Below are 23,107 nucleotides of genomic sequence, written 5' to 3'. Positions count from 1 at the left end.
TCTGTAAGGTCAATTAAACTTGGCATCAAACAGAAATTTCTTCAGATGTATTTATTGTTACACAGAAAACATGTTTTAACGGTTGGATTTGGCAACTCTCTCCAACTCGTCCTTCTTCTTGATGGCGTAAGAGTTAGATGAACCCTGTGAGAGAATAAATCCAAAGTTAGATTCATGTTATAGTTGATTTATTGCAAATCCCTTCACAACTGATATGTTATACAATGAGTGAATTAACCATTACCTTAGCGGCATTGATGAGCTCATCAGCCAGACACTCAGCGATGGTCTTGATGTTCCTGAAAGCGGCTTCTCTTGCTCCTGTGCACAGCAGCCAGATGGCCTACAAATACAGAGAGACAGAGGGTGTGAAACACGCTGATTGACCATCTTTCACGAAATAGTATGTTGAGAGTAGAATGTGTCTGAGTCGGTGATTGACTGGGCCACAGCAGACTACAGCCAACGAATAAACAGAGACATGTTGTTCTGCGAGCACTCTAGCACATCAGGACAATGGGTAGTATATCCAGACGTGACTCTAGCCTCGCTTTGTACAAACACAAAATTAAACACTGCTTTACCAGCACCAATAATTTCTTCCTATGTTTACTTAGTGTCTTAGACAATACATACACAAACTTTAAAAAATGTTATTTAGTGTGGTCATGTCACCTGGTTGACTCTGCGGAGGGGCGACACATCCACAGCCTGCCTCCTGACGGTACCAGCACGACCGATACGCGTGGAGTCCTCACGGGGTCCACTGTTGATGATGGCGTTTACCAAGACTTGAAGGGGATTCTGGGAATAGAAATTGGTAGTTTAGAATTTTTCAGTTAACACGCAGACACATGTGTTGAACACTGGATATCTGACAAAGGGCTGGAATAATGCCTTACTGACAAAAAAATGTAATGGGGTTCTTTATTCTTCTTTTGGTACCCATATAAAATTATAAAAATAAAATGCAAAAATATAGCACATGACCACCAGTTACTGTTCGACAAGAAAAATTGTATGCATTTGGAGAGATACAAAGTACAATACTAAATTTCAACTGAAAGGAAATTTTATTTTTTGTTTTCATGCAACTAGAAAAGTAAACAATTTCTTACTTCTTACTAAACAACTTTCTCTAGACAAAGATTAAATATTAAAACTTAACTGACGTGCAGCTTTTATGAATTTTATTGGACGTTTTGAAGGCGTTTCCTTAATCATCTCCAACATAGATCAGTATGATCTCAAACAAAGATAAAATGGGATAGTTGGTGGTTCGTACCTCTCCAGTCAGCAGGTGGATGATTTCGAAAGCGTGCTTGACAATTCGCACAGTCATCAGCTTCTTGCCGTTGTTGCGACCGTGCATCATCATGGAGTTGGTCAGACGCTCAACGATGGGGCACTGGGCCTTACGGAAACGCTTGGCAGCATACCGTCCTCCAGAGTGTGGCAGGTACTTGGCGTACTTCTCTTTTACAGCGATGTAATCCTGCAGTGAGGGGAAGGTGGGTTAACATTTTGTGGTTTTCACAGGTTTCGCTAAAAACTTATTAAATTACAGTTTGCATGGAATGTGTCTGAGCCGGTGATTGACTGGGCCACATCAGACTACAGCCAATGAATAAACGCAGACAGGTTTCTCTGCGAGCACTCTAGCACACCTGGACAACGAGTTTATGTCTAGGCGTGACTCTAGCCTCGCTTTGAATTATAAACACACAGATGAGATGAAACATGTGGCAACACTGATGCCATTTACCTGCAGGGAGATGTCATTGATCTGGACATCATCAGTGCTCCACTTGCCAAAGAGCTTGATCTCTGGGGTCTCAGCCACAGCTGGGGCAGTTTCCCACTCAGTCACTAAAGACGAACAGGGATGAAAAGAATGTTACTTTCAAGCCAGGATATAGTCAAGATTATCTTATCTTTATTGTCATTCCAACACATTAGAACATGAGGTTCGAACGAAATCAACATCAAGGCGTGTTTCACTTGTATAGCAATCAGATTTGACACATTGCAAAGTATCTTAAGTTCTTATATTCATTTCACAAATTTGAGTAACTATGGAAAATTTGTTGTAATCCTTTACAGAAGAGATTCACCAAGACATGTTACATTTATCCTACCCTGATTTATCAATGTAATTAATAGCAGACCGATACCGTTATTTTCAACCATTTTACCATAATATGGTATATAATAAATACTAAATAACCTAATAAATTCTTGTAATTGTAGCCGGTTTTGTTCTTGCTGTGTCTCCACATCTACGACACGAGTCAAAAATAATCATTAACACCGTTGCAGTAGCCACACAGCGCTCACATAAAACAAGTCAATAATGGAATAAAGACGGATGGAGATACTTTTAATTGAGCCACAACTTCGAACTAAGCAGGTGTGATAGTCAAGTCAAATTTGAAACAGAACAGCATGTAAAGTCGAGTTTCCACAGAGCAGGGCCGGAGCTGAAGCCTCATTAGCTTAAACTTGAGCCACGGTGGCCGATTAAATTAAACACACGAGTGAACACTGACGATATTATTCACCACCAAAAGGCAGGGTGATTTAACATGGTAGATATGCCAGAATGTATTACCATTTAACCGTCACTTTTAGTTGTAAAGCGCTAAATGTGACACCAATCCACCGCTGGTCGACATGCAGCATCCACATGTGCTAAGTAGCTAGCCATATGCTAACAGACAACGCTGTTGTAGTCGCGCGGTGACAATTCGAGGGAATTAAAACCACATTTACGCAACGCCTAGACATGTTTCTTGTATTTCTCGGATAATGGGAATCCACGGCGTCCCACAATACTCAACAAAGTTATCTTTGACGACATATAGACAGAGTTAAGAGTGAATTTCGCACTCACTTGTGTCCGCCGTTCTGAACGACACTCCTCACAGACGGAAAAGGGCCTTCAGCAGCGCCGCGTCCAGATATCCGGTGGACGGGTCTGATACTTCCGGTTGCAAAGCATACAGGGAAATGTAGTCTTGTTAAAAAATGAGCCCCATCTGGTGTTTTGATATTGGGAAAAGTGTTACATTTTCATTCTGGGGATTTTATGATTCGAGTATTGATGATGTCTGTGTAATTTCTGCACATATTGCACATATATAATGAAATTATAATTACACATTATTACATTATCAAACCAACTGTCTGTTTGCAATATTTCTTACATACTGACAATTACATTTCATTTCTTTATTTCAGTTGCTAGTATAACTGCCAGTGCAATATATCTGTGCATTAATATACAATTCACTATTATTGTATATTTCATAAATATCTTGTATTGTATTGTATGTATTGCCTCTTAGATTTCTATTATTTATTTGACACTTTTCTACCTACTCATAACATGCACTGTAGCTTCATTGTACAATGAGACACACTGGACAATGTAGTCTAGTTCTGAAAGAAACTTCCAACAGATGTTCAAAATACTTTTATTGAGGATTTGACACCATTTCATTTGCAGACCAAATACTGTAAAAACTGTGGGACCATGTCAAAATATTCATTTCTTTTCCAAGTTCTAAAAAAGTATTCATGTCCACATTTAATGTCTGCAAGAAGACTGAACTGAGAGGACATCCCTTAAAATCCATGAAGTATCCAGTCACTGTGGGCCAATTCATTTAAACAAACATATACATACAAATTAAAACAATACTTTAAATCTAATGACTACAAATAGGTCAATTTATCCCCTCTTTAGCATTTCCCTTTTTGACATCTGGTGTGTGAAACACTTGTTGACTTCTCACTAGATATTTCCTTTGTTTTCCCTCTTCTTTGAGAAACATCTGTACCTGTACAAAGGAAAAACACCCAACATCATTTTGTGGAAACAGTACAAAGAAATTAATCCCTTTTTTTGTTTTTTTCTTTGAACGAGACAAACCAACACGATTACTGTAAAGCCTGAGATATCTAAATGTAATGGGAGGTAAAGAGAGCCACATGTACAGTAAACACTATAAGACAGACCACTGCCTCTCTCCAGTTACTCCACACCTCCATCCTCACCATTATTAGCACCCTGACTGAAGGCAGAAAGTCGTAGCACTTTGGTAATGGAGATGAAATCATGAGGCATGAGGGCAAATATTAAGGCTCGGTCGACAACAGCGATATAGTACAGCTCTAAAGTACTGCATGGTAATGACAAGAAAACACAATAGCCATGATTGGATGTGCATTTTCAAAAAGGAAAACAAAAATGGAAGAACAAATATATCTATCAAACATCTATATAGATATATATATATATATATATATATATATATGTAAAGTACTGCATCATTAGATGAGCAGGGGCAGTGAGTCTGTGCATGTAAAGGACAGAAGGTTGATCAGGCACTATTGAGTTGTGTGGCGTTTTCTGAGGTATGTGTGAGCAACCGCACACAGACACACACATGGGTATAATGTACGTATGAAGACCTGGTTTATCAAAGTGATAAACTGATATTTTTATACAAATTAAAAGGGGCCACTCCACACATTTGTTTTTAACACAGACATGTAATATTGTTTTTTTTGTTTTTTTTAAAAAAAGGTTGAGTCCTATATTCAATCTCTGCTCAAAGACATTCATTGTGTCACATTTGTGTTGATGTGAAATGTTAAGAGAAAAACTAGAGATGCTGTCTGACCATCAAACATTATTGCATTATTCCTGATCCTTCTCTAAAACTTAATATAAATGCAGAACTTTAAAGTCTGCTATGCTTTCCCTTTGCTGACTGTGACAAGGTAATAAAAGGTAAACCTTTTCAAGGTTTATGAAATCCTTCATATTTGTGCTTTGTAAAAAGTCTGTCAGCAGCAAGATGGTTTAAAAGAAACTGTTAAAAGATTGACCTTTTGGGAAATGAGCTTGTTTTCTTTCTTGCAGAGAGAAGATTGATATCACTATCATGTCTGTGGGCGAGTATGTAACTATAGTCTGTCAGACAGCTGGTTAGCTCAGCTGAGCACAAGTATTGGTAAATAAATCTTTCTATTGACCTCTCATTTAAACCAAATGTGCACATTTCCCAAAAAGGTGGAGTTGAAAATCAAAGAATCTAAAAAGAAAAAAAGAATTTGCTTCTAAAAAGCATGTGTTGCTCTACACCAGCCACTTCTCCATACACGTGTGGAACACAGTCTGGTTCGAGTGCCAGAAGACGTGTTCCACACCAGGAACAGAGCAGAGGACCAGGTCACCGCGAGCCGCCAGCGTCTTCAGGCCGAAAACATCGCTCAAGTACAACTGGAACAAGAAGAAAGAGAAAGTGTCAAAGGAAACATTCATTACGCCTTTTAATTATACCATACACAAGTCTACTATATTTAAAAATTAAAAATCACAATTTGAAACAATGCAGTTAGCAAATCTTAAAGGTTACAATGTAATTGCATTTTATTAAAATCTAAATGTTACTGTACCTCAATAACAAAACAAACCAATGGTGAAAGTGACACTAATAAATGTACGGATTAAACAGGGTCTACAGTAACATAAATCAATATCAGTGTATTGTGCATTGATTTGTGTCCGCGGCGAGATTCACACTCACCTGTTGTTGCTGCATCTCAACAACAGTCTCGTTGTCGTCATAAAATCCAAACTGACTGTAAAGTGTGACAGAAACAGAAACCCATCAAGTGTGAGCAGCACATGACAGTCATCAGATCATCCACATGCAAGAAGAGCAAAATGTCAGAATGTGTGAAACGGAAAAACACAGTGGGGGAAAACCAACAGCCTGCAGCACTTTTGCAGCCTTTTACCACGTGTAAAGTTAATAAACCCTGTTTTCTTAGAGGCATTTTATAACAAGCTGGGATAAAACAAACAGCTTCTCACCACTTTTCTGTTCTATCTACCGGTCACTCACACACAAACACATCTGTGCATTCAGTAAAAACTGAAATTGTCTTTTCACAAATCAGAAATAACGTTGGCGTGCATTTGTTCACAGCCTGCAGGTGTCAGACCTCATAGAGTCTGACCACAGGAGACACATCAGGATTTGGTAATACCAGGTGTGCGTAGGCTCCAAATGAACATGAGCACAAACACATTTCATCGAGACAAAGGTCGAACTCACCTCGACTGCCAGGGAGTGATGACTCCGTCGTCTGGTCCTCCAACCAACACCAACTTATCGATCTTGAGGAAGTTTCTCTTCCACTCTGAGATTGAGGGGAAAAACAATGAATATATACAGAATGTGCTGTAAATGATAATTACATATCCATCATACTTAGATCATCATTATCTGCAACAACCACGTCTACTTACTGATGTACAATCACTGCTGTGTTATAAAAATCAACACAAACCCACTGACAGTTACAGAAGAAATCCCCTACTGTTTTCTTGTTTTGTTATTAGTTGGGAACGTGGGAGTTATTTTTTTCTATTTGTATTATTGGTTGAAAATGCTCTATCAGTGATTCCCAACTACTGTTGTTTATTATCATCATTTGTTCATATTTCCATTATTGGTTAGAAGTGCTTAGTCAGTGATTCCTATCTTATTGTTTTCTGTACTAATACTAGTTTGGGAAATGCAAATGTTCTAGTTTTAAATTTTCGAAATATACTGACCTGTTGAATTTTGATCGGGCCTCTCACCGTTGAGCAGAGCTAAATAATCACTGCTGTTGACATAGATGTCTCTGTGGTGAGGATCTGGAGAAGGAAGTGAGACGACAGACGCCCAGCGAGTCAAAGACGCACATTTATGAAGCTTCAATAATTGCATTTCATAGCTTAACAGGCGCATACATAGCTGCATGGCAACAATGTGACAAAGATATTCTTAGATTCTCACCGTTCCAGTAGTTGCAGATGGATATCCGCTGACCTATTGAGGTATAGCAGACGTGGTAGAGGTTGGACTTGACAAACTGGGGGAAGAGGTACCGTAGGTAGTCTGTGTCTGAGAGGAAACGAGAAACAAGAATTTTAGCAGTGGTTTGGAGTTTGGAGTTTTGTTTGTGAAAGCTATTATTATAAATGAGCATAGCCACTGTGAACATGATCACATGCTCAGCTTTTGATTTGTCAAACCAACCTCCATATTGCCCGGCCTGCGGCGAGGACAGAGAGATGAAGGAGTGGACTTTGTGATCAGGGAGAGTGGAGAGGATTCCTCTGCAAACCAGCCCTCCTGTAAAAAAACAAACACAAACAAACACCAGTCTATGAGGACGGAGAAGCTCAAACACTATTTACACATTATTGTGTTAAAAAAGTTATCTCCAGCTCCTGACTGAAGCAGAAACTGAAGTGTCACAAAGATATAAGCAACAAAAACAAGCTAATACACAAACCTGGTCTTAGGGTGAATCATTTACAACGTGCAGAGAAAAGTTTCACCCTGAGGACCGTTTTATCTGGTGACATTGTAACTTTATCAAATACCAAGACTGTTGTGTTATCTCAAACAAATAGCCAATTTCTGTTTGTTTCATCAGTACAAATACACTCACAGACCTTGAGAGTAGCAGATAAAGTGGACTCCCTCTGCTGAATTTTGCATTATAGGGTAAATAGCTGCCTTGAATCCCTCCACTTGCTTCCACATGGGCTGCAGGCTGGCACTTCTGTCAAACAAGTCGATGACGCTCACATTTGTGCCAGGATGAGACTGCAGGAGAGAGCAGAGCAAGCGTGTGTGTGAGTGATCACTTGTGTTGTTATGCAAAGTGTTGACAACAATCAGCAGATTTCATAGATGAATTTCATGCCTGGTTTCTAGGTAATCAGCTTTTGCTTCAACTATTGACGATTCACAGAGAGTAGGAGCACAGACTGAGCAAAGACAGCAAAGACAGCGAGGTCTGAATTACCACCCGTAATTGATTTCGTTTGCAACTTTCTAATACTGAGGTAAAAAAAGAGGAAGTGAATCTTGAGTTAAACTCAGAAACCTCAACAGAGTCCCCACAAAATTTCCATTTTGTTACTACATTATCACAACGCTGTGATTGAGTATGTTTTCAGCGGCATGTCAGGAACGTTTAGGATCTAAGAGGACAAGCAGGAAAGGGCCCATTTCACTGTCTCATGGCTATTGTAATTGACATTTCCAGCATTTAAAACATTTTCACAAATTGATGATGAAAATAATTATTAATCATGACAATTTGTGAAATGTTATCAAGATAATAGATTGATTAAAAAATATCTTAAACTGCAAATTATACAAGTAATTTAACTGCTGGTCAACCATAAAATAAAAATAATTTAACTGTCCACCTTTTCTGTTTTCCACAGGAATAAAACAAACCATATTTCAGTTGCACACAATCCACTGACTCCAGGTGCAAGTGCTGACATAAGCTGTAAGGCCTGTATCTGTACAGTATGAGGTCAAACCCTGGTTGTAAAGTATATACATTTCTACACTTTAGACAAAAACAATAAGACAATTCCACTTTAAATGAACCACTTACCTCATTAATAAACCGCAGTAAGTTTTTAAAATCCCCTGAGCTGTCGAACAAACCGTGCACAATAATCACCGGCTTGTATCCGACCACCGCTGCCCAGAGACACACACCGAGCAGCGGATACAGCAGCGCGGCCGCCCCGCTGCTGCCACTCCTCCACCGGCTTGACATGGCAAAAAAGGAGCCCATCGTTACAGCTAAAAAAAAAAAATGAAAAAGATTTTTTAAAAATTCACACACAAAAATAGACCCGTACAGTTCTGCTCGATAAAAAATGCAAAATGCAAAATGGGTAAAACATACACATAAAAAAGCTGATGTTTTGCTAATGTTGTGCTAACATCTTCGGCTACATTTTTCTCTACCAGCTGCGGTGCGAATGTGCAAAAGTCGGTGAAATAAAGGATGTTATTTAACTGACACACAAACGCTGGATTGCGTGTGTGCGTTTGTTACTTAAAAACAACAAAAACATACGCTCAGCTCCTTCTGCACCTCTGCTGCTTTTGTTTGTTCCGGTTTCAAATTAAGAGCGACGTGACGTCATGCACTGCTGCAGCTCGTCCAATCAGCGTCAAGTCCCCGCCTCGCGTGGTTGTTATGGAGTAGTAGATGTAGATGAGTGAATTCGCGCTGCAAAGGTATGACACAAATCAGTTCTCTCGATGGTTAATACAACGAATAAGTATTTACGAGACCTTACATCTGTCTTTTTGAGTGACGTTGCACTTTGATCTTTCTTCAAAATGTTACAGGATGCGCGTTTTCAACAGAAGTATAGTGTAAACAAGTTGAAAACGTTAACGTTAGGTCTTCAGGAACCACTGTGTGGCTTAACGCATGAGTAAATGCCATTCCGAGTAAAATAATAAGCAAAATTTGCTTTTTTGATTGAATAAAAAAAAGTTTTACACACTAAAGTGAAGATGCTTTAATAAACTAGAAATAAAAACAACAGTGTAAACCTCGACTAAAGCTCCTCCTGAATCTGGATCTGCGTCCACATCACCACCAAAATCATCATAACCTATATTTCCACAAAATGTCATCCAAATCCATCCTTTACTCCAAAGTGCTGTGTAGTATGACTCTTCATTTATTATTCTCCTGCTGCAGAGTGAATGTAGGACTGATCAAGTGCTTCCCTCATGACACCATGGTGATTTGTTGTTATAGTTTGTGTAAAACACTGGACATACAGTGATCGCCATGTAAACATTTGATGCAGCTCTTTTTATTTCAGACCAACCATAAAACTCACCATGAATCAATTTGCACACAATTAAAATGAGTGGTTTGAATTCCCCCAAGGTTCCCACTAGTTTCGCTCCGATTCTCATAGCTGCTGTAAAATGACAGAGCACGAGGACGTGTGGTTTACCACAAGGCGGAAATACTCTGACAAGTATGCAATAAAAAAAAAAGTAACTCTATTTAAAACAAGCACAATCTACCCCAGCTTCTTCACTCACGGTTACACTCTAACACACACACACACACACACACACAAAGCATATACTGTACATGAGGAACAATGTGATAAAATACTTTATTAATCAGTCCTGTGAGCTAGGAGCTGAACATGCCCGACTACATGGGGCCACAGCCTCTTCACTTTCAGTTCAACATACAGAAAACACAAGCAGATCAGTTCATTCAAGCTCATCTCTTTGCACCGTCACCAATAATGACCAGCTTTCTGATGCGCGGTCCTTTTTTTTTGTTTGTTTTTTTGATTTGTTAACATTTGTTATGGTGGTGAAAGACACCGTGTATAGTCTCTGTAGATCCTGGTGTTTTATGGCAGTTTGCATCCGTAATGGTGCATCACAAGCTTCTTCTCTTTCCGTTTGCCTCCTCTTCTCATTCTACACCTCCTCTTAATTATCATGAGGTTACTACACAGGCTACTTACAGGTCATCCCACAACCAGTAAAAGGAGATTGGTCAGTTTCAACACACAATGCTTTGTCGTGATCTGGTTAATGCTGGAGTGTCAGGTCGACTTTTCACGTTGTTTTGGTTTCACTTCTATATCAACACGAGACAAGTGTGACAACTATAATGCAGCCTGCTTGCTCAGCTCTTTTTAGAAATAGATTAATGTTTTATCAAAAGCTTAAAAAAAAAGAAGCATCAAAAGCACCTCGACAAGTCTGTTTTCAGACTCACAATTCAGTGGCATACATGAAAAAAAACAAGCCTCGTCAAAAATGTCGACTATAAGGAAAGAAATTGTTTTTTTTGTCCAGTTTTTTTGTTTTTTTCGCTGGTGCGGATGGGGGGGGGGGGGGGTGATCCTGTTGGATGTATTGTAGGAGCAGCGCTACACGGTAGGCTGCAGTAGCTCATGGAGCTGACACAGGGTGTCCTTCAGTGTGAGGGCTAAAGTCTCTGCGTGAGTCTCCTCACAGCAGTTGAAGGCAGTGATGGAAAAGTGGACGTGGTCCGCCTGGGGGTTGTAACAAATGGCGTAACCGTCGGGAACGAGAGGCCCGAAACACATCACACTGTCCGTGTTGGCAGGCACCTGAGGGGGCGAGAGCAAAGAGAATATGACTCGTTAAACCTGTGCAGGTTAGAGAGACTGAGGAAAACAACATCATTTACATTTGATCAAAAATGCCCACTATAAAAAAACGAATTAATGTTAAAAATGACAAATTGTGTTACATAGGAAGTGACATCAGACAAAAACTACAACCACTGTTTTTTGTAGAATGATTCATTTGGACAAGTTCTCATTGTCCACTGTTTGATCAATTAAGTTGTTTCCTTTTCCTCTTTTTAAGCTTTTTATGCTCTTAAATATCAGAGATACACAGTATCTTTAATTGAAGAAATAATGTGTTTATATAAAAAATTTACAGACTAAGAAATAAAGGTAAACCTCTGTTCCTTTAGTCTTAGCCTGGTTTGCCTTTTTTTTTTTAATAATCAGCACTGGCCAATTATTTTGTTCTCAGAACTTAATGAATGTTGCTAAAACTTTAAAAACTTGTTTAATATTTAGTATATAGTATACACTGTATTTACAGTAGTTGTACTGCAATGGAGACATAAAATGCAGATTGTAAGGACAGACCATTAGCATTTTTCTGGTTAGAACGGGAAGTTAAACAATTGTTTATTATTAGTTATTATTAAAGAGTAATGTTTTATGTAGGTAAAAAGTTAAATTGCCTAAATACAGTATATGGGCCAAAGAATTGCCATCAATTAATGGCATATTAATTAAGTAGAATAATGAGCAGTATCATCCATCCATCTACCACTTTATCCTCCACATGAGCGTCACACAGTTCACCAGTCCATCACAGGGACACATATAGAGGCAAACAACCATTCACTCTAAATCTCACACCTATGGTCAATTTAGAGTGTCCAATTTGCCCAATCCCCCCATAATGCATGTTTTTTTTGGACTGGAAAACCCACACACACTGGGGGAGAACATGCAAACTCCATGCAGAAAGACCCTTGTTCAGACTGTGTGGGTGGAGGCAAGATGATCATATAATAATCAGAAAGTGAACTTTAATGCAGCTTAGAAATGCGGCCACAGCATTTAGATAACTGTAAATGACCGTACAAAGAGAAAATGAACAGATGAACACAAACAACCACATTCACACTAAAACAGACCTGCCCTGTCCGGAGTTTCCAGTGAGTCGCGAGGCCGTACGCTGTGTCCATGAAGATCTTGGGGATGCTCAGTCCTTCCCCGATGGCCTGCAGCTTCAGTCCCAGCAGGTGACGCTCGATTCCGAGTCCTTTAATTGTCTGAACAAAGCAGAGAAAAACATATATAATAATAATGAGTTCATCAGTAAAAAAATAAATAGATGATAATCGCTTGCTTGAGCTCGTTCTTTGGGTATTTACCAGATTAGTCAGAGCTGTGTGGGCATTGACAGCTTCTCTGAACAACTGGAGCTTTGCTTCATGCTGCAAACACACAGAAAAAAGCAATAATTACAATTACTTCATTTAAAACTCCCTGAAACAAAATCAAATCCAATTTCCATTCAGTGCGTCGTCTCTCACCGAAACATTTTCTTTATCAAAGGCTTGTATGAACTTGAGCGTCTGATTTGTTGGTGAGCGAATATATTCTGTCCTCCCTCCGCGAAACATCCGCTGAGACGCGATATCACAACTCGGGCACACCTCATTGTGGACTCTTAATGAAACAGAAGAAAAGAAAATGCTCACGAGACAAATATAATTAAGTGTAAACCGATCAATTTCATATGTTTTTTCTTGTATATATCTTCTTTAAAATGACGACGTCACTGACCTGTAGTAGGCGAGCTGCAGGGCGACCTGGATGAAGGAGTTCGGACTCAGACCGTGCTTCTTGGGAAGGTCTTTGCCGAACTTCTTGAAGTTGAACACATTGACGTCGAGGTCGTTGATCAAACTGCAGGACGTTTAAATCATTGTTCAGTATTTGTGATTGAATTTTTCCAAACTTCATGGTTCAGTCACTAAACTGTATACATATCTAGACATCACATGCTCCAGTGCATTAACATTTAAGCAATTTACAAAAGAGGAATAAGCTGCATAGAAGTAGTTTTGGAAAGAAATCCACTAGATATGAACAGTGGACTGACAGAGGGTGAGAGTGCTGAGGTGGATCCAAGGGGAGGGGCTAAGGTAAGTGCTAGGACAGAAGATGCTCTTGGAAGAGCTGGGTCTCTTGAAGACAGACAGGGACGGCCCTGTTCTGGTAGTGCTCGGTGGGTCATTCCACCGGCGTGGAACGACACATGAATAGAGTCTGGATTGTCTTGTGCAGGGTGTTGGCACCACCAGACGACAATCCTTTCATGAACGGAGTTGTCGAGGGGTAAGATAAGCCTTTATGAGAGCATTTAAGTGGGTGGGAGCAGACCGATGAAGCACTTTGACGCAGGTGCTAAGGGCAGCCAGGGGCAACATGTGCCCTTTTAGGCTGATTGAAGACAGAGCAAACCAAGTATGGTGGTGGCAGACAGGTGTTTGTGCTCTGTTTTCATAGTTTCATTCATATTTTCTGGAAAGATTCACAATTTGTTCCATTGTTGTTTTTCCTGTTGTCATTACTTGGGAATGTAGAGTCAGAAATTCTACTACTGTTTTCCCATTTCCACCATTTTGTGGACGAGATTTCCTCCTCCATTTTATAGTGGATTTCAACTTTTCACTCACTTCCTTCCTGCTACCATTCAACTTTTTAAATTATTTTTTTCTCCATTGAAAATGACTGGCTATCTGCATTTGATCTGAACAGAGGGAGTTTATGATCGATAAATGGCAGAAAGAGGAAGAAAGTTGGGAATGTCTGACTCAGCATTCCACCTGTTGGACGATAGCTACCAAAAAGGCTGATAAAAGAAAATCAGTAGTAGCAAGTACTCAGCATTCCTTTCTGCATTCTTTTAAGAAATGTAAGTGCTCCAATTCAACTTTGTGTCTTGTGAGCCAGTCTGAGCTAAAAAAATATTATTAATATTAATAATAAAGTGTGTACTTGTGGCAAGTGTTTCTCAACAAGTACAATGTGTTATTAATAAAACTTGTTTAATAAAAATGTAATTTATTCATTTATAAACCACTTGTGGATCCAACAGGAGTTGAAGTTCTTAACAATTACATCAATTAACATTTGTTCCTGTACTATGTTTGTATGTTTGTTTGTCTTGCACATGTATTTGCTGTTTATAAGCAATAAATAGATGCGAGTTTAAGTGTCAACATTCAGTCAAAGTATTGAAAGCAGAACATCTGTCCACTTCAAAGCCACAGCTGCTTTGAGAATAAAATGTACTCCTCATTAAGACTTTGGCAGTTGAATAATTTGTAGGAAAATATAAAGCAGACGATGAATGAAGGCTTTGTGTTTGGCTCGTGATCAGGAAATAGAAACACCTGACTTAAAAGAACAAGTTCTCGAGCCAAGGTTACATTAATGCAGACAAGATAACCGTGTTTACTGTACTGTAGCTTTCCTTTAAGGCCGAGTTCACTTCAGCACTTTGAAAAGCAAACATCCAGCTCAGTCTGAGCAGCAAAGACATTCTTATTCAACTGAGACCTCACATTCAAACACTCGCTCCACCACGTGTGTGTGTGTGTGTGTGTGAGAATGGAGAGCTTACATATCGAGGTTCTGCTTGGCGAGCTCGATGTCCCTCTTGATTTCTCGGTCGATGTGAAAGTAAAGCTTCTTGGGCATCGGCAGAGGGATCAGCGGAGCTCTAAATGAGTCAGGATTCTCACTGCAGTTCACGAAAAATGTAATTACAAGTCATGTATGGAGTATAAATACAACTCTTTTCCATCTGATAGACCAGTTTTCTAATTAGCAGAGTCAAAAAAAAATGTCTGTGGGTGACTTTGAGAGACTTTAAGACCATCTAAATATTGTAAAGCCCGTGATCATGTCAGGTGTCAGGTGGTGATTGCTGGGAAACCAAAGGAAATAAGACACTTATTCTAATCAGTCTAATCGTGTTTGTCCGATCATTTCACCCACTGTGATCAATAATTTGGTCGTTTCATTGAAAACGCCACACACCTTGTTTGTGATTTGAGAGCAACTAAGCAAATCACATAAGCAGGCATGACTGAGTTCTTGTTAAAAGTGTATGATGCATAGTTTTGCTATTAAATCTAGGATCCTGGCATATTTTACACATCTATATTTCTACATCTATATCTAGCTACATTTGGTTAAAAACAATAATAAAGTGTAATTTTGGCTCAGCTCAACCTGTAATATATAAAATCTTCTGACTGCATGACAGCTACCAAACAAAATCAACTGTTTTTCTTTCTGTGCTTGTCTTTTTATACTTTTTATACTTTTTATACCACATTTAAAATATATAAAGCGTCTTTATTAACCTACTGTCTTACCAATACTGCAGGATATGATCCAGCAGTGTTGCTATGGGTGGACCATCAGCAGTGGCCTGTTCATACAGGAGACCCCACGATCCGTCCTCGCCCACGACAAACTAGTAAACCAACACAGAGCAGAGTGAGCGGACGTGTTGCGACAGCTGGTCTCTTATAACCTGACCTTTCCTTGTCACACTGCACTCACCTGCAGCGTTTTGTCAAACCAGCGGTTGCCACTGTTGGAGAACGTCCCACCGCCGTGCAGGATCTGTGCCGCTTTGCGGCTGGCATACCTGTCAGTCGAAAGTCAGAACTGAAACCTCCGAAACACTGTGTGACAGTCATTAGGTACAGAGGTGCCAAAGGGAAGCGACTGTGATGACATTTAAATACAGAGGAAGTGGAGACTGAACATAGGTGCACACAATCAAGTGTCACAGACAACACAAAAGGTAACTGAGCACACACAGAGAATTACACAACACAGTCAGCAAACACTGAAATACCTGAGGGAGATATGGAGTACGGATTCTAACACAGGATAAGATGTTAGTCGAAAAAAGGTTCCCAACACCAGGACACATTAAGTTTGGTTTGGTGATGACAAATGTTTACATGCAACAGAAGATACTGTAAGTAGAGAGAGAGAGAGTGTGAGTGTGTGTGTGTGTGCATACTTCTCATCTGATATCCTCATCACCGGAGAATCCAGACATACGGAGAAAAGTCCCGTCTCTATGAGACGCACTGATTCTTTGTTTAGTTTATCTGAGTGAAGAACAAACAGACACAGTGAGAGGATTAGAACAAACACTGAACAAACAAAATATCCATGATTTCCGAACCAGGAACTTTAAAGACACTTAGAACTAGCTTGAGAGTTTTCCTTTATCTAAAGAAAAATGGCTGATGGTATACAGTATGTGCACATTGTTTTAATTATTTTCTTGTTGTGCACATAGACCATATTAAAGAAATTAAGGAAGGGACCGGGGAGTCACAAGGTTTAGTATATAAAAGCAGAACTGTGGAAATTGTAGGAACCAAGAGCGGACCATTCCTCATGTTGACTACACAAGTGCATGAGTTGTTTATTCCAGTGAGAGAGGGAAAAAAAAACAACTGAAAACAATTCAAGACGTCCCTGGACATCACAACAAAAACAGGTGTAGAACCACACACACACATAATGGTGAATTATGTATACAATGCTCACTATGGAAATACAGTATATTGTAGAAAATGCTTATATCAATTAAGGGTGTGGATCTGTGGAACAGCTGCACAGAGGAATTAAAATGATCACTATTTGAACACAAAAAAAACAAAAATGATGACTATTAACACATATGAACATAGAGTAATACTTTGTCTGTACATACATGTATTTTCTTGTTTTGATTATAATGGTTTTTGTTTTATAATAAAGTGAAATAAGCTTGAGCTTCAGCCTACACCTTTTCAATGTGTGTTTAATATGTGTCAACACAAATGTACCTGCATTTATTTGTGAATGCCTGTGACCGAAATAAACTAACAAACTAATATTATTATCTAAGAAGCGTGTATACTGTACAGTAACAAGGACGGAATGCAGTCCAGTCATCTACCTCTACTCAGGCGGTTGTAGGCCTCTCCCCAGGTGTGGCGGTGCTCGCTGGTCAGGATGCCCATCGGCTCCTTGTCAGTCTTCCACGACTGAGAGCGGATCCTCAGCAGCTGGCTGTGAATCTGACTCTGTGTCAGTCGAGAGCCATCACTGTTGTAAACCTCCAGCTGGAAGAACTGGTGACAAAAAGTGGCGTCAGATGATGACAGTTGGTATTTAAAAGCAGCCAGAATAAACTGATGTAAGTGGAAAACAACATCCATCTGATAAATAGGGCATGACAAGGTAAATTGATATCCACAAGGCTTATCTTAACATAAAAGGGCTGTCATTAGATCTTGTTTTGGTTTCATTGTCTCCAAAATATCTAATCCAACAAAACAACCTGCTGCCAAAACCAACTGCAGATCCTACGGTGAGTCCACATGACTTCCTCTGTTTACAAAGTATCTTTGCAGGGATGTGACTGCACAGGACCTGACGTGACAGCTACATAGTATTACATGATAAAAACACATCTCTTTCCACTCTACCTCGACTAAAACGACGACGAGAGACAAAATAAACCAAAAACATTTACTTATACATCACACTTATGACTAGCACGTCATGTAAGTCTTATTGTAAGTCGCTTTGGATATAAGAGTCTGCTAAATGACATGTAATGTAATGTAAAGAACACAGAGAAACTATAAAACCCTTAATTAATTAATCCCACCTGGTAGTTCCTGACAACTGTGATGTGCGTCGGCGAGCGGCTGCGGCCATAGTGTGCGATGTAGTCGTGTTTGGGACCGGGGATCCTGCAGGAGGAGAAGAGGAGCGGGTAGAGCTCCATGCACAGTGGCATCCCTCGCATGTACTCCACTGGTAGTTGGCCACTGTCAGGGAGGAAGGAGAGACGAGGCGGTTTATACAGAGTTTGTTTACAAAATATTTTATTTTTGCCTTTTGGTTTGAAAAGTGAAGCCCAGGAAATAGGACAAGTAGCAGTTAGCCAGCAGGGGGCGACGCCACCTAGTTTCCCCCTTTCTTCATTAGAAAATAATGTCAATTTATGTTTCGCCCTATGTCAGCTGGGACTGGCACCAGCAGCCCTGCGACCCTCATGTGGGTCTTATTTACTTTATATTCTTTATCTCGTCTATGAAAATTAATAGGAACAGAAAGGGTTCAACAAAAGGCGGTCTGACCCCAACAGTGGTCCTATGCTTCTGCTGACAAACAGTTTCAGTCTACACAATTTAATTCCAGTCACATATGACGTACATTTAGACTAAAATACACTAATTTCCTAGAAGCCAAACAACATATTTTGTGAGGTCAGCGGGACCTAAATTAGGGGTTAATCCTTGAGTCCATGTGCCTAATTTGAAACGTCTTTTCAAATCTTTCTTCAGATTCCACATTAATGATGCGCACAACAACTTAACGCCTCCAGCAAAAGCTGGCACAGACTCTGAGGCATAAAAAGAAAAACTTTCTAACTGTTAAAAGTTGTGTCCAGCACCAACATTTCCTGACTCTTCCTCTGTAGGGAAGTATAACACCGTTATACTCCATCAGGAGATTATTCTATTATAAATCTCCTGATGATACAGTGACGTGGGACAGTAAAGTCTGTTTACATGTAATAATACACTTGGGGCCGGCCGTCTTCATACCAGTGATCTTTCAGTAGAGTGCAGCTGTTGCCAAATGATACTGTGACTGTTTGTACAATGTGGGCAAATAAATTTAGATACACGATAAGTTCATGCAGCGGAGAAATATGAGGACAAGCCAGGCAGGCTGAAGTTAAGGAACCAAAATAGAAGCTGTAGAGAGTGTGAGAGCGTTTGGAGCAGATGAATTAACAGAGTTCAGATCTTAGGTAATCACCTGCTTTAACGATAGTAGCAGATTATCTTTAACAGCTTATATATGATGGGACTACAACAAATCTAATTGTGCTTTGTCGTGGTTACAGACAGAGAGCAGTGACACAGACTGTGATTAAAGAGATTAAGTATAGATTTGACTGAGATTAAAGTGAAATAAAAACCACTCAGAGTAGTAAGGACATTTATATAACCATGACGCTGCTTGTTTTTCTTAATTAACATATGATGAGCTGCTGAAATATGATACAATGTCCAGTCTCAAGGGAATACATATATACACATAATATTATTACACTTATGAATGCAGAACGTACGTTTTAATCTTGGCGATGAAGTCCAGAACTGCTGTGATCAGTTTGGATGCAAACCTGTGGAGACAAACATGTAACACACTCAAGACTGATTTTCTGATGTAAACAGTAAACATTTTTCATACTCATATCACAGCAGATGTAGATGTAGACATTTTCTTAATTGTGCAAAACAAATTAACATAACAAAAATAATAGTTGGAGAGGGCACAAGCAGCCTTTTCAGCCTACTGTTTTAGTCATTCGCTGAGTGAATGATACAGTTGCCGGTGAAATTAAGCAGCTACATATACTGTATCATATGGATTTTCATTTTTGGTAACTTTAAAAGTACTTTAACAAGTTACTTTTCTCAGGTGGAAATGTTGCAATGTAAGAAGTTACTTTTTCACTGCAGTAAAATATTTGTAAAACTGTAAAAGTAACATTCCACAACACTGTTACTAACCCGATCACCAGCTGTTCCTCTTTTATACGAGTAGGGAGCCGGTCTTACTGTGCAATAAATTATTTTTAATAATGTTTCCAGGTGTAAGAGCTGACATGCAGCTCCTGGTTTGTCTCTGCTGCGCTGTGTCGCTGTCTGTGAACTACATCAGTGTGTGCTGACTCACACAAGCTGGCTCCTCCAGTCATTATAGTCTCTCCTTGGCAGAGAGATGGCCGGGTTCGAGTGCACAGGCAAAGGCTGCCTGCTCTCCAAGTACGCCCACTGCACCCACCAGTCCGTCATCTGCAGGAAGACGGCGCACACACACAAACACACAAACACACAACATTTTATAGTTACTGAGTCAGCAGAGGTTTTTAGGCCAATCACACACTTCTGTGGTGTAAGACTTGGGAAACCCTGGCATCAGATTTAGGAAAAAAAGACACACATATCTTTTCCAATGCAGTTGTGTTTTTAGTCCAACTTTTTGCTTTTTATCATCAGAATATGTTTTTGAGTCAGAATTCTATTCATACTGCCAGCCAGTCAAATATATAGTGTGTATTTTAGCACAGACCAGTAACATCAGTAACAACAGGTTCTGAGACTTCTGCACTGTAATTCCCAGACTGATTCTTTTCTTTTGTTAATCCTGAGAGAAACCTTAACCAACTTTACTTACATGACAGCGAACTAACAACTATTTAATCATCAATTTACCCTTTGGTTAAGTTTTCTGTCTATAAAATGTTAGAAAGCTAAATATTAGAAAAGTCTTTTAGCTGAAGGTGACACCTGTGACAAAGAGAATTAAACATTAAACACAAGAGATAAAAAAAACAATGTTTTCACAAAGACTAAATCATATTACGAACCTGAAAACAGTGTTCACTTGTTTACAAGAGGACAAAAAAATAAACACACAAAATAAGCCGCATCTACACGTAACCACACCCCATCTGTAACAGCTGTCACACTTCCCACGCAGATAAAGAAGAAACAAACCCAGTTTTTGGTGAATTTGGCTCTCTTCTCCAACCCCGCCTGCAGATGTGAACCCAGGCCTCCGGGCCGGCCAAACTCATGCACCATCCTGCGGGTGTGGCTGAGCTCCTCAGGAGGCAGCAGAGGCTCCAGGGCCTTCAGGTAACCCTGTAAGGTGTGGGTCAGTGGGGGCACCGGCTGAGGGGGCACAGAGGAGAAACACAGCTCCTGCCTCATTGACACCTGCAAAGACAAGGAAGAAGGTTTAGATGGTTAATCATTTGGTAATATATGGATTACAATAATTATCACAATATAGTTTGTTCTTTTCTATCAACACAAATATCTTAAAACCACAATAAACTGGTTTCTTAAAGAGGCTATATGTAAGATGTGAAATTACAGTTTAAAACGGGTACTGCGATGCAAAGAAAAAACATTATTGAGTGCTGACTGCCCTCCCCTACATAGACACTGACTCAAGATTGAATCTATCTAATCCTGCACAGATATCCATTGTTAGCAATAACAAAGCTTGACGTGGTATTTTGAGCGCACAGACAATAAACAGCAGTATGTTTACGAGTGATTTAATGTGAAACAAATACGAGAGAAGCTACTAAAATTAAGAATAGCAGTGTGTCCTTACTCTTTGATGACACATGGTCATTTAATTTGATCATCAGAGATGTCTCATTCCCACAACAGAGGAAAAAAATAAAACTGACAAAACAGTGACGTCAAAGTGGCTGTCATGAATGAAAATACAAGCCCTACACTGCTCTTCACTGTGTTTCTGTCAATTATAACAAGTTTTAAGAGTAAAAGATCTGAAAAGATTAAGTAAAATTTCAAAAAAAAAACTGGTCAAATTTAATCCGACTCTGTAATAGAATGTGAATTAAACAAACACAGCAGTGTCGGAATTGATTGATAAGAGAAGATTTCTCTTAAATTGCCCAAGTGGGAAATAAATGGGTGAAACAACTACTGTACATACAATATATTCCTCAAAGTGGCATTTATTTGTATTTATTTTATTTTATATTGTTTGTAATTATTAAAAAAAAAGATTTTTGACTGATTTGAAACTCTTTTGCAAGTACTGTCCAGCCCCAATGTATGTGTACGTGTATATATGGATAGATTTAGCTCCTTTTTCTTCAGAAGAGCAGCTAAATTTTAAGGGAAATGTACCCTTTATAATTATATATATATATATATATATATATATATATATATATATATATATATATATACACACATGTTAGCACTTTGCTAACGTGTAAGTGTCATTGATTGTTCTACTTTGTAAACTGTTCTTCACATTAGTGCAACACCTCATGTGTCACTTTCTACACTGTTTACGCTGTATACATTAAGCTAGTGTTGTCTATATCACTGCCTGTGTTGTATATACTACTAATTAGCTTAATAATAGTGTATGTTCCTAAATGTTTAAACTCTGTTACGTTTAGTTTTGACACTTTTCTTGCGACCGTAACAACGTGAATTCCTCCGTTGTGAGCTATGTTATCTTCGTTTATCCTGTTATGACCCGTGTGATCTTCTGTGAGTACAATGCTACTTATGCTATCATGCTATTACAACTACTGAGTGTGGCCTGGTTTAGTGAACACGGGGCAGAATTAGTCACGTTATTGTTAAAGCGCTATAAAGTTTGTTGGTTCAGTAACTCTGCATGTCAGTGAATGAGTGAGTGAACGCACAGCACTGACAGCCATGATAGTCTGGATACATGCCAGACTAAAAGCAGAGGGCACGGCTAGGGCGTAGCAAAAAAAGAGAGGAAGTCTGAAAGACGTGAACACAACATGTTGCTTCTTATTCGACAGCTGCAGTAATAAATAAAGTGACACTAGGTGAGGGTGGAAGTGGGCCTAATGTGGGCCGATGTGTCAACAAACAGTGACAACATCATACGGGGGAAATGGAGACTCACCCAGGACAGCCATGCTCTGCAGGATCCGGATTGAATTTTCCGGAAAATCATGTCTCACTTTCAGTCACAAATCCACTCCGTGTCGCATGTATGTGTGCGTGTGTGCTCTGCTAACTTCTGCTGCACAGTTTTCACACGGTCACGTCGTCGTTCCTCTCCTCATTCTTCTCCTTCTCCTCCTCCGCTGCACGTAAGAGTCCTCGTGCCTCGACAGAAATAAATATAGAAAGCAAACGTGCACGAGGCGACAGACAGACAAACACTCCACCACCTCCTCCTCCTCCTTCTGCGCCTTATCCTCCTCTTTGCTGGTACTTTTGCGGGAACATGCAGAACTTCACGTACTGTGAGCTGAGCAGCACAGGAGCTACTTACAAGCCCGCACACGTGTTGACGTAAAATGTTTCCGTAAACAGCTACGTGACCTGACACTCCATTTGCAGTACCGCGTACGTTCGCAGAGTGTCGCTGTTGCGCCTCATGACGATGCAATCAGATGTACTGTATATAAACAACATTGTCTGGATCTGAAAGATTATGGTTTATTTT

General features: G+C 39.6%; 3 protein-coding genes and 2 non-coding genes across 6 annotated transcripts; all 5 read right to left on the bottom strand.

The window, feature by feature from the left end:
* Window positions 1-36: 36 nt before the first annotated feature.
* Window positions 37-2,977, bottom strand: rps5 (ribosomal protein S5). The gene is made up of 6 exons (XM_058618627.1): window positions 2,894-2,977; window positions 1,766-1,869; window positions 1,286-1,495; window positions 676-804; window positions 245-343; window positions 37-144 (listed from the first exon to the last, which is right to left on the bottom strand). Coding segments are annotated over exons 1-6 (612 nt in total). The 5' UTR covers window positions 2,895-2,977; the 3' UTR covers window positions 37-75.
* LOC131448009 (small nucleolar RNA SNORA3/SNORA45 family) lies at window positions 418-552 on the bottom strand. The gene has a single exon (XR_009234139.1). It is a non-coding gene; the product is annotated as a small nucleolar RNA SNORA3/SNORA45 family (small nucleolar RNA).
* Window positions 1,576-1,709, bottom strand: LOC131448008 (small nucleolar RNA SNORA3/SNORA45 family). Its single transcript, XR_009234138.1, has one exon. It is a non-coding gene; the product is annotated as a small nucleolar RNA SNORA3/SNORA45 family (small nucleolar RNA).
* A 483-nt stretch (window positions 2,978-3,460) lies between the features above and the next one.
* Window positions 3,461-9,051, bottom strand: ppt2b (palmitoyl-protein thioesterase 2b). Of its 2 annotated transcripts, XM_058620036.1 has the most exons (10): window positions 8,962-9,051; window positions 8,488-8,681; window positions 7,526-7,679; window positions 7,104-7,199; window positions 6,861-6,968; window positions 6,635-6,718; window positions 6,132-6,216; window positions 5,598-5,652; window positions 5,170-5,290; window positions 3,461-3,842 (listed from the first exon to the last, which is right to left on the bottom strand). In XM_058620036.1, the coding sequence occupies exons 2-10, from the start codon at window positions 8,671-8,673 to the stop codon at window positions 3,745-3,747; spliced, it is 987 nt and encodes a 328-aa protein (XP_058476019.1). In that variant the 5' UTR covers window positions 8,674-8,681; window positions 8,962-9,051; the 3' UTR covers window positions 3,461-3,744. The 2 variants fall into 2 exon arrangements, with proteins under 2 accessions (XP_058476019.1, XP_058476021.1); XM_058620038.1 differs by having other exon boundaries at window positions 5,151-5,290; window positions 8,488-9,005.
* A 963-nt stretch (window positions 9,052-10,014) lies between these two features.
* cratb (carnitine O-acetyltransferase b) lies at window positions 10,015-22,951 on the bottom strand. The gene is made up of 15 exons (XM_058620035.1): window positions 22,559-22,951; window positions 20,617-20,838; window positions 19,793-19,911; window positions 19,182-19,235; window positions 17,703-17,865; window positions 16,986-17,160; window positions 16,053-16,143; window positions 15,581-15,668; window positions 15,391-15,491; window positions 14,631-14,750; window positions 12,785-12,907; window positions 12,532-12,667; window positions 12,370-12,432; window positions 12,130-12,267; window positions 10,015-11,014 (listed from the first exon to the last, which is right to left on the bottom strand). Exons 1-15 carry the CDS (start codon window positions 22,607-22,609, stop codon window positions 10,811-10,813), a joined length of 1,848 nt encoding a protein of 615 aa, XP_058476018.1. The 5' UTR covers window positions 22,610-22,951; the 3' UTR covers window positions 10,015-10,810.
* Between the last annotated feature and the right edge of the window lie 156 nt (window positions 22,952-23,107).

This window comes from Solea solea, chromosome 20 (genome assembly GCF_958295425.1).
Source record: "Solea solea chromosome 20, fSolSol10.1, whole genome shotgun sequence".
In the NCBI taxonomy this organism is placed as follows: domain Eukaryota; kingdom Metazoa; phylum Chordata; class Actinopteri; order Pleuronectiformes; family Soleidae; genus Solea; species Solea solea.
This window is presented reverse-complemented; position numbering and strand designations above follow the sequence as displayed.

Bases quoted from the DNA above. Each gene is read 5' to 3' on its own strand.
- rps5 (XM_058618627.1), bottom strand. The intron at 344-675 runs GTGACATGACCA...CTGTATTTGTAG, and splicing joins CCCTCCGCAGAGTCAACCAG to GCCATCTGGCTGCTGTGCAC. The intron at 145-244 runs GTAATGGTTAAT...ATTCTCTCACAG, and splicing joins AGCTCATCAATGCCGCTAAG to GGTTCATCTAACTCTTACGC.
- ppt2b (XM_058620036.1), bottom strand. From the start codon at position 8,673: ATGGGCTCCTTTTTTGCCATGTCAAGCCGGTGGAGGAGTGGCAGCAGC. The intron at 7,680-8,487 runs GTAAGTGGTTCA...TCTCTCCTGCAG, and splicing joins TACTGCGGTTTATTAATGAG to TCTCATCCTGGCACAAATGT. The intron at 5,653-6,131 runs GTGAGTTCGACC...CACACTTTACAG, and splicing joins ATCACTCCCTGGCAGTCGAG to TCAGTTTGGATTTTATGACG.
- cratb (XM_058620035.1), bottom strand. From the start codon at position 22,609: ATGATTTTCCGGAAAATTCAATCCGGATCCTGCAGAGCATGGCTGTCC. The intron at 15,492-15,580 runs GTGAGTGCAGTG...TTGGTTTACTAG, and splicing joins GGTTTGACAAAACGCTGCAG to TTTGTCGTGGGCGAGGACGG. The intron at 14,751-15,390 runs GTAAGACAGTAG...CGTGAACTGCAG, and splicing joins GATCATATCCTGCAGTATTG to TGAGAATCCTGACTCATTTA.